Below are 10,682 nucleotides of genomic sequence, written 5' to 3'. Positions count from 1 at the left end.
CGAGGATCACCCGGGCAGAAGTTAAGATTAAGCTTTTCGTACTTAAAAATGGCTACTGCAGGCTCCGTGTTAGTGATGGCAATACGGTGGTGGTTCATCGACCATTGCGAGAGCTGTTGGGGCTGCCCTACGACCCTGCGAAAAAATACTACACCGCTGGTGACCATGATGCCTATTATATAACTGATATTTACCATAGGCTGAGACTCGTCTGTCCGCCGTTGGACGAGGACGACTGCCTTCTGGATGGAAAAGAGTCCAAAATTTTGGCCCTGCTTCCCACCAAAGAGCTAAACGCCTGGGGAGACATGTTAACCTGGAGTTTTGATACCCCTGTTTACCTTCCACTGAAGGGTAACACAGGTCGTCTAGAGTTCATGCTAACGGACGTCTATCATCATGAAAATAACGCCTCGTTCACCAGCCTTACGATGCATTTGCTGATAGAATAAAAGATAAGCGACATAGATAAACTGTATCCGAGTTTGCCGAGTACACCCGCACAAGGTGCCGATATGCAGGATGAAGGACAGGTCTTTAGGCTTAAAAAAATCGAAGAAATAGAGGTATATCTACGAGATGAAATAAAGGAGTGGAACAGGCTTGGGGGTCCCCCTGGCCTGTGCCATGGGGGGACTCGCGATCGCGGCCGGAATAGGTCAAGCAGGTCTCCGAAACGCTTCAAAAAGGCTCCGTGTTATATAGAAAAAACATGAGGGTATCAGCCTACTCGCTAAAAGTAAATCTGTTGTTGATCTCATCTCAAAGGCAGTAGAAAACGGTGTGGTGAGCAACTACGAGTACAGCTGGTTTAGCCGTGAATAGCAGAGGTATATGCTATTAAAGGAACAGATGCGGCAGCGTTTCAACAGGATCGTGAATGTCATCAATGAACAGTCGCTAAGGGCAGGCAAGAGGAAAAAGATGAGACTTTTAAAAATCTTCAATCTGTGTAGTATAAGCCTTAATTTGGTATATTTTATAGGTCTTGTATGGCCTATAAAATTTATGGTTCTTTATTCCTCACTCAGCAACCATTCTTTTTTGAAGTCCTTATATCGGCATTCTGTAATATGTACCTGAGGGTAGTGTTGTTTGCTTGTATAAACACACATGAACTTGCCAAGGTGGGACTGGCTTGGCATGGCTCATCATAGCGGTCCTTTTTCGCGGGCTCTGTCGTCAATTGCTCGGATATCAACTCTTCAATTTTGGAACAGATTTGACGATATTTCGCAACCCAATCAGGGTACTCTTCGAAATCGAGACTAATTGCCGGTACTGCATTGGCATTATACCGAGTGACTCCATGCTCGGACCAGATTTTTGGTGTTTTTACCCTGAGGGCTACTACAAGGTCTCGTGTATGGTAGCCTACTATATACTGTTGATCCTTACCCCCATTGAAAGGAATGGGATCCGACACCGTCAGATAGTCCACATTGATATCGTCGATGTCTGTAAAAGTAGCAGCAAATGAGTAGAATAATTTAGGGTTGACAAGCTCATTCTCAAATTGTAGCATCGTGTTTATTGTATATTACGAACGACTTCAGAGAATTGTATGTCATTGTACGTACGCAACCTCCTGCATTATATGTGATATATTGGTGATAGCAGTCCCAGCATAACATCCTATCGCTTAATACAAGCTTACGTCCGCAGGTACACCTGTCGTATGCATCGAGTACCCTTTCGCAGTCGTTACATTGTTCCATTTACTCTATAGTCTTCAAGACGATCATCCAGGGCTTGAATCCTCGGTTCATTCTTCTTCTCCCTCCCGATTCTTGTGCCAATGCCAGGGGCATGATTTGGAGGGATATGCCAATACCGGCAATGAAGGTCATGAACGCAGCTGTTCCGTAGATATTGAATTTCGATTGACATTTAATGCACATTTTATTTAAACATATTTGAGCACCTTGGGAATTTTTTCAACGACTTTATTGCACATGTCTTGCGTCCTGAACCTGCCGGGACAAACTCAAGCATTTCAGGATTTTTTTCAACAACCCCATTCCACATATCCTACGTCGTGAACCGGTCCGGTATATGCTCAATCATAAATGGATATTTTTAAACAGCCTTGTTACACATGTCCTACGTCATGAACTGATCAGGCACATACTTGAGTAGCATGGGCTTCTTTTCAACAACTTTGTTACACATGTCCTGCGTCCTGAACTTGTTGGGGACATACTCGATTAGCCATGAATTCCTTTCAACAGCTTTATTGCACATGTCTTGCTTTTTGAAACAACTCATTTATTATAGTATTATTATCCTGCAACAATTGTTGTATGATAACCTTAGTCTAAGCCAACCCCCACAACTTTTCATCTGCCTTTTCATCCTCTGAAAAGCACCAATCTATCACCCTATCCGGATACCAGGTTATTGGAGCTAACTCCTCCTTAATTCTAGCCTTTCCGGCTTTCCTCTGGCTCTTCGCTATTTAGGTTTGCTTTTCCTATTCGCCAGCATGTCCCTACCAACAAACCAATCCGCTACGTATTCGAATAGGTAGGCAGACCTTTTAATAAACCTATTACACATGTCTTGGGTCTTGAATTGGTCCGGTATATACATGAGTGCCCAGGGATCTTTTTCAACGGCATTGTTGCACATGACTTGCATTTTTAACTGGTACGGGACATAGCCGAGCATCATAGGCTCTCCTTCTACAGCCATGCTGCACATATGCTCCGTCTTGAAATGGTCGTATATATACTTGAACATAAGGGGATTGTGTTCAATGACCTTGTTGCACATGCATTGCGTCTCCAATTGATCGGGCACGTGCCTGAACAGGTAGGAATCCTCCTCAACAGCATCATTGCACATGTCTTGCATTTTAATTTTGTTGGAGACTTACTCGAACATACAAGGATCCTCCTCAACGGCCTTGTTCCCCATGTCTTACGTTTTAAACCTGTCGGGGATAAACGCGAGCGCATAGGACTTCTCCTCAACAGCCATCCAATTTTCCTGGCTTGCAATATCATTCTTGAGATGTTGAAGCAGATCCTTCTTGCGTAGTCCCTGAACGCCTTTACATAGTCCACGACCTTTTGCAATATCACGTAATTGTTTCATGTTGTATGCATCCACTTATTTATTATATGGATTTTACCATCGTCGGAAGATTTCATATTGGTCAAAACTAACGCAGATATTTCCCTTTTTTACTGCGATCAGGGAATTCCCCTTTTTTGCATGATAGGGACTTACTCTTAATATGCGCGTAGAAAATTTTTGGACTCCTAGTATGTATACTTTGATGACGTCACTGCATTGCATTGAATAATAGGGACTTTACATTGGCTAGGCATGGCTAAGTACCGCATATTAGGGACTTCTTGTGGCGTGCGCGTGCGCGTATGCGCGACTGCACTAGAACATACATTTTACTTTCTCTGGGGTGAAAGTAAAATGTTATAAAATTACCTTCAATATTTATTCCTAAACGTACGCTTTTCGCCCCGGAGCAATGCGGTTTCATGAATTTTGCGCCCCGGGTGAAATCTCGCCCCTATTGTAAAGAAAGGGGTGAAATCACCCTGGGGCAAAATGTCACCTCGGCAAACGCAGAGATTTTTAAAATAGACATAGATTGTCAGTAGTCAATATGCTAAAAATATTAGCTAGACAGGTAAAAAATGGCAGGAGCGAGAAGAAGGCTATAATAGCCTTATCACCAACCCCCCAACCTATATAAAAGGTTAGCATTGAAGATAAAGAGGAGTTGTGTTACAGTCGTACGTTGTAACTGTCGTGTTTTAAAATAGGGAAATGTTACTTCTAGCGCAACGCACATCTCGCGCACACCACAATCAAACACAACAAATCCCCACCAATCCGGTACCATGCAGCGCATATCAATAATATATCCCTAATAATCAATACATAGCCATGATTATATCCCTAGTAACCAATGCGGTGCCATGCCAACATCATCAATGCTGCAAATGAGTAATTTTCTAGCGCAATTCCCTAATAATCAACGCGCACATCTCAGGGAATTCCCCAATGATACTAATATTCATCAAAAATCCAACGCATGCGCAATAAAGATATGCTAGTTCGAGCATAATGAAATCGTCTGACAAAACAAAAAATTGTATAATATAAAGGAAATGGATTCAAACACCGTAAAACAATTACGAGATATCACAAAAACCCGTGGATTAACCGGATATTATAAGCTACGCAAGGCCGAATTGATTCATTTATTAAATGATGTACCACAGAGGCCACCCAGAAGGGCCGGACAACGAAGGCCGGTAAGGCCGGTAAGGCCGGTAACCATAATACTAACGCCCAAGGACATGGATATTTTTGAAAAACGGGAGCTGTCGAAAAATCGATCGATCGTGAAAACCAAGATGCGGGGATGGTACAACTGGCTAGTTGATGCTGTCCCCAATCCTATAATGGCGAGGGCCAAGAGGACCTATGCGGCCTTTAAACGTACTATTATGGGGATATATAATGGGGTAGCCGGCGCGAAACCTACACTGCATGACGAAGTCGAACAAGAGGCCGAGGAGGACTATTTAGAAGATATCCAAAATTTATATGAACAGCCAGGGGAAGATTATACACCACAGGAGCATAGGCATGCTCACGATAGGACTTCCGAAGTTTCCGAATTCCCGGTATAGGAAATGCAGGTGTAGATGGGTATATCGGGATGGTGAGGCCAAACGTAAAAACCTTATTTGAGGGGCAGGTAGAAGATATGGGATCGGCAAAGGTACAGCTGTTGCTATGGATAATGTGAAAAAAACCAACAAATATAGAGGGGGCTAATGGTGAGGAGTACATCGAGGTGAAAAAGGTCTTCCATAGCAATATGGCCTCAGTATTTCAGGGTAACTACGTAGATGACATCCTATCCAGCATGTTTGCCCAGGTTAAAACGCATGTGGAAAATCCGGCGTTACCCCAAAGCGGCTTCACAATATCTAAAATCCTACACCTTGATGTGGACTTCCATAAGCTACGCCTGACAAGAGGCTCATCATATGTACAAGCACCTAAATGGGTATCCTCTAAAAAGACAATTATTAACCAAAAGAATGAGCATGAAGAGTGTTTCAAGTGGGCTGTTATAGCATACCTGCATCATGAGGATACTGAAAAAGACCCACAAAGAATTGGCAAGCTGAAACCCTACGCAGGCCTATGCAATTAATATGGTATAGGGTACCCAACCGCTATCAAATCAATCTACAAATTCGAGGCGAATAACCCCGACATTGCGGTGAATTTCTTGTATATAGAAGGAAAGAGGATCAACATCCTACGCCGATCGGTGCACAAAGGGCGTACTAAAGTGGTGACCCTATTGTTAATCACGGATGATAAAAAGAATCACTATACGGCAGTCAAAAGTCTATCGAGGCTCCTGGGCAAGGAGATATCTAAAAATAGGAATCAAATGCACTTCTGCCTAAATTGTCTACAGGGTTTTCCCACAATCGAGTTGGAGATAAACAAATATAATTACTGCAAGGACCACTCTGCAGTCAAGATCACAATGCCAACGGAGGCCGAAAAATAGCTATACTACAGAGATGGCCAGCAACAATTCAAGGTGCCATTTGCCATCTATGCCGACTTTGCAAGCCAACTAATCCCGATGGGGGATGATGCCAGAGAGACCAAGACACTATACGGGGTTACATAGGGGCACAGCGCATAACAGCTTTAACCTCAAATACAAGATACCTACCCATATCCCTGTCATTTTCCACAACTTATCAGGCTATGACGCCCACCTGTTTATCCGAGAACTGGGCGAAAAATACGATAGTCAGGACATTAGATGCATCGCCGAGAACACGGAGAAATATGTAAGCTTCGGCGTTAAAATTAAGGTACCCCTTGCAGGTATGGGTTATGGTGATGGCGAGAAGTACAAGACAATCGAAATCAGGTTCATAGATTCCTGTCGATTTATGGCATCCTCGTTGGAGAAATTGGCAAGCAACCTCATTGGCACAAATGCCGCAGGTATGAAATGTCAAAGGAGATAATGATCGATCGGAATTTAAAAATATCTACAATAAGCACCCTTCTATTAAAAACTGGGAAAACTTTATAAGGCAAAGAAACAAATGTGTGACTGTTTGTAAAGACGCGAAAAGAATTTATTACACATCACTAAATATGAACAACATTTTTGATAACAAAAAGTTCTGGAAAACTGTAAAGCCGATATTTTACAACAAATGTGTAAAAGATACAGTCCAATTAATAGTTGAAAATGATCAAATAATTCGTGAAGAAGAACATATAGCAAATATAATAAACGATCATTTTATTAATGTCACGAATTCTTTGAATATTCATGGAATTCCGCACGAAAACTATAACGATATTAAAAACGATATTGAAAACGTCATCAAGAATTACGAACAGCATCCAAGTATAATATGGATAAAGAAACATGTTACCACTACCAACAAAATGAGCTTCAAATCAATTGAAATTGACATCATGAAAAAGTATATTGGTCACCTAAAAGAAAACAAATCCGGTCCGAAAGGAGCAATTCCACCGTGTTTCCTCAAACATTACGTCGATGTGTACTGAGAACATCTCAACAAGCTGTTTGAGAAATCTATTGTCGACGAAGTTTTCTCTGGAGCAATGAAATTGGCTGACATTTGTCCACTATTTAAAAACGAAGATCGTTCATCAAAATTGAATTATCGTCCTGTTAGTAAACTGAGCAGTGCGTCAAAAATTTTTGAACGTATTTTGTTTGATCAGATTTATGAATTTATTGATAGTAAATTATCACCTCTTTTGCCAGGTTTTCGTAAGGGTATTAGCAGCCAGCATGTTTGATGGATTTGAGTAAAGCATTTGATTGTGTGAATTGATGGCTATTTCAGCTTGTGGAAAGAGATTATTAGTGGTGTTCGATTCTGGGTCCACTTTTACTCAATATTTATATAAATGATTTAATGTTTGTTTTAAATGATAGAGCTGATGTTAAAATTTGTAATTACGCAGATGACAATACACTTTATACATATGGAAAACAATTTGAGGAGATAAAGTTATGTTTAGAAAGTGCTTTTTCAACTGTTGGGGTGTGCTTTTGAAAGGTGCTGAATTCGCACCACAAAGCATGGCCTATTAAGCGTCTCTTATATTGCGTCTAAATTATGGGAGAAGCTTCCAAACTCTGTCGGAAATGCCCCTTCGCTGTCCTTATTCCATCACGGGCTAAACACCATTCTGTTTATTCAGTGCAGTTGTCGTCTCTGTGCCACATATATTTGTAACGTGGGATATACAAATTAGCTTCTTATTATTATAATATAAATCTCTTATTTTTTTGAAACTTTATTTTAGGACAGTCGATTTTAATTAGCCCAAGGCTAACAAATTTAAACTTCTTTTTTTAATGTATCTAGCATGTTTCATTGTATATTGTATATCGACTTTAAAGAAATAATAAATAAATAAATAAAAGTGTGCGGATACTAACTGTTTTGAATTCCAGAGAATAGACGCTGAATACATAGCAAAATTCTACTGTAAAAATTGCGACTCAAGTACCACCAAGAAACTTAACCGGGATCAGGTGAAGACGAATGTACCGTCCATGGCCAAATTTATGGACAAAGAAGATACCTTCAGGCTGATGCTGAGAAACGGCGTGTATCCCTATGAATACATGGATGGATGGCAGCGATTCGAGGAGCTGGAACTACCTCCAAAGGGTGCATTCTACAGCAAACTAAATATGAAGGGGATTAGCTACAGGGACTATACCTATGCCAAAGAAGTATGGAATATCATTACCACAGAGGGTGATAACGTTACCATAAGAGACTATCACAACCTCTACCTGACCACAGACGTCCTGCTGTTGGCCGACGTCTTCGAGACATTTCGAGGTGTATGCCTGAGCAGCTACAGCCTTGATCCCGCCCATTTTTACAGCGCACCCGGCTTGGCCTGAAAAGCAGCCCTAAAATTCACGGGCAAAGGCTAGAACTCCTTATGGACCCCGACATGCTCCTCATGTTCGAGAAGGGTATAAGAGGAGGTATAACACAAGCCGTACACCGATATGCAAAGGCTAATAATAAGTACATGAGAGAGCAGTATGATCCGGAGTTTGAATCCTCATACTTGCAATACCTCGATGCCAACAACCTATACGGCTGGGCCATGAAGCAGGATCTGCCCACAGATGGCTTCAAATGGGTGCGGAATGTCGAGGCATTCACCGAAAGGCGGATCAGAAAACTTGTTGAGGACAACAAGCATGGCCATATTTTAGAGGTAGATATTGATTTCCCCGAGGAATTACATGAGAAGCATAACGCGCTGCCGTTTCTGCCCGAACGAAGGTAGGTCCACAAGGTTGAGAAATTGATACCGAATCTAGAGCACAAGCGTAAATATGTTGTACACATCAGAGCCCTTTACGAGGCTATAAAACATGGGTTTGAGCTCAAGAAGGTGCATAGGGTGATCAGGTTCAACCAGAAGGCATGGTTGAGGGGGTACATTGATCACAACACAAGGTTGAGAACGGCTGCCAGGAGCGAGTTCGAGAAGGACTTCTACAAGTTGATGAATTTGAGCGTGTTTGGCAAGACCATGGAAAACATCCGGAACTACCGCAACATCCAACTGGTCACTAATGAGGAGAAGTACACAAAGCTTGTAATGAGACCGAATTTCAAGGGGGTTAATCGGTTTAGCAATCACCTACTGGGTGTAGAGATTGGTAAAACAGAGGTCAAAATGAACAAGCCTGTGTATATAGGGCATGCCATCTTTGATATGTCAAAAATAGTCATGTATGAATTTCATTACGACTACATGCAGCCCCTATATGGTAGCAAGCTACAGCTCTGTTACATGGACACGGACAGCTTCGTATACGATATCAAGACACATGATTTTTACAAGGATATTGCGCAGGACGTCGAAAAAAGATTTGATACAAGTGCGTATAATACCGATGATGGAAGACCGCTCCCTATAGGAAAAAACAAGAAGGTGGTGGGCCTGATAAAGAGTGAGCTGGCTGGTAAAATTATGACTGAGTTCATTACATTGAGAGCAAAACTATATGCGTACAAGAGCCGCACAAAAGAGGGTGGTAATCGCAAAGCGAAAGGCGTCAAGAGGTGTGTCACTATAAAATCTATCCCCTTCGACGACTATCAACGATGTCTCGAGGAGGTCGTTGATATATACAAAATTTAGATCTTAATTCAAAATAGGAACCATAAAGTCTATACCCAGGAGGTGAACAAGCTGGCACTCAACAGGGTAGATGACAAACGTATCGTACAACCCGATCAAATATCAACACTTGCTAGGGGCCATTACCGCCTGGCGTCCACGGGGGAATAAAATGGAGGTGTGTTTTTATATTGTTATACTACAACCGTATGCCCTGATTGCCTACATATTTTTTCGATATAGACGTATAATAAACATGTCTTACAGAAATATTCGACACGGCCTCTGCAGAATATGAAAATAGCGGGAAACCTATCGATAGGCGTCAAATTTTAAACGGCGTCCTGAGTAAAGGCAAAGGACACCTCCTACTAAAGAAATGTACAGAAGCCTTCATTGAGAAGGCCCCTGATGAGGTTGTAGAAAAGATACATACTGAGTATGTATAACATGAGCTTCAAGAGAAAGGAGAGAAGACATCAAGGGCGCTGTCCACGCATATTATAAGCATGTATGCTAGCACGATTGGGAACTCTGTGGATATCGACAGCGTTGAGGAGTTACGCAGGGATATCGAGGAGGACCCAATTATTAAAGACTCCATGACAGACCTTGGGATCCTGGTATACTGCACCCTTGGAAGATGTTTGGCACCACTACTTGTTGTGGGCCATACGGCTTATGAGCAAAAAGAAAGGGAACGTGGAGGGGGTCAAAGATAACGAAGATGAGCAATGCGTGAAGTATTATCATCAATCAACAACCCGAGGCCGTGGAAAAAAATTGTTGAGGTACACAAAAAGCACCCGGGAAGGGTTGCTGCAGGCAAGAGACTCGAAAATCTCAAAGGAAAGAACCCATGACGTTTAGGGAGTTCTTGAGATACTTCGAGGGGGATTTAAACACCCCCGAGGACATACTCAAGGGGATAAAAGAGGCCATGGAGATCCTTGAGGATCGGGGCCCCACTATCTCTCTTGTAGTAAAGAAGAAGTAATTTGTTAAAGGTTTTAGGACTTATAACAAATGAGTGAAGAAGAGAAAGAGGAGAGAGTGATTACAAAGCCCCCAAAGCATTCGGGAAGAGTTGCACAGGGACACAAGTTGGCGGCACTCATGAAGAAGAGGAAGGAAGAAATGATACAACAAGAGGGTATTGTGGAGCCTGCAGTCAAAGCCTCTTCTGAGGCCGGTTCTATACAGTCAATGGGCAGTGTCCACATCTATGGAGTTGGAGCGATAGTCGTGCTTGCGATAGGCTTCGGGGTCCGATATATGTTTGACAAGGGTAAAAACAAACCCCAAAACACCAAACCAGAGCCACAGCAGGGAAAACAGGGCCAAGCCCGTCGCTTGAAGGGGTCTCCCGCTACCATGTAGCATATCATCAGGGGTGCTCCTGAATTCTACAAATAGGGCATACCTTTCATTTGTTCTATATGATCTTTCGGGAC

At 42.2% G+C, this 10,682-nt stretch overlaps 1 protein-coding gene across 1 annotated transcript; it reads left to right on the top strand.

The window, feature by feature from the left end:
- The first annotated feature begins 6,660 nt into the window (after positions 1 to 6,660).
- LOC130646012 (uncharacterized) lies at positions 6,661 to 9,249 on the top strand. The gene is made up of 6 exons (XM_057452144.1): positions 6,661 to 6,838; positions 6,909 to 6,945; positions 7,001 to 7,109; positions 7,526 to 7,924; positions 7,969 to 8,381; positions 8,451 to 9,249. Exons 1-6 carry the CDS (start codon positions 6,661 to 6,663, stop codon positions 9,247 to 9,249), a joined length of 1,935 nt encoding a protein of 644 aa, XP_057308127.1.
- The last annotated feature ends 1,433 nt before the right edge of the window (positions 9,250 to 10,682 follow it).

The sequence above is a fragment of the Hydractinia symbiolongicarpus genome, chromosome 5 (genome assembly GCF_029227915.1).
Source record: "Hydractinia symbiolongicarpus strain clone_291-10 chromosome 5, HSymV2.1, whole genome shotgun sequence".
NCBI lineage: Eukaryota > Metazoa > Cnidaria > Hydrozoa > Anthoathecata > Hydractiniidae > Hydractinia > Hydractinia symbiolongicarpus.
This window is presented reverse-complemented; position numbering and strand designations above follow the sequence as displayed.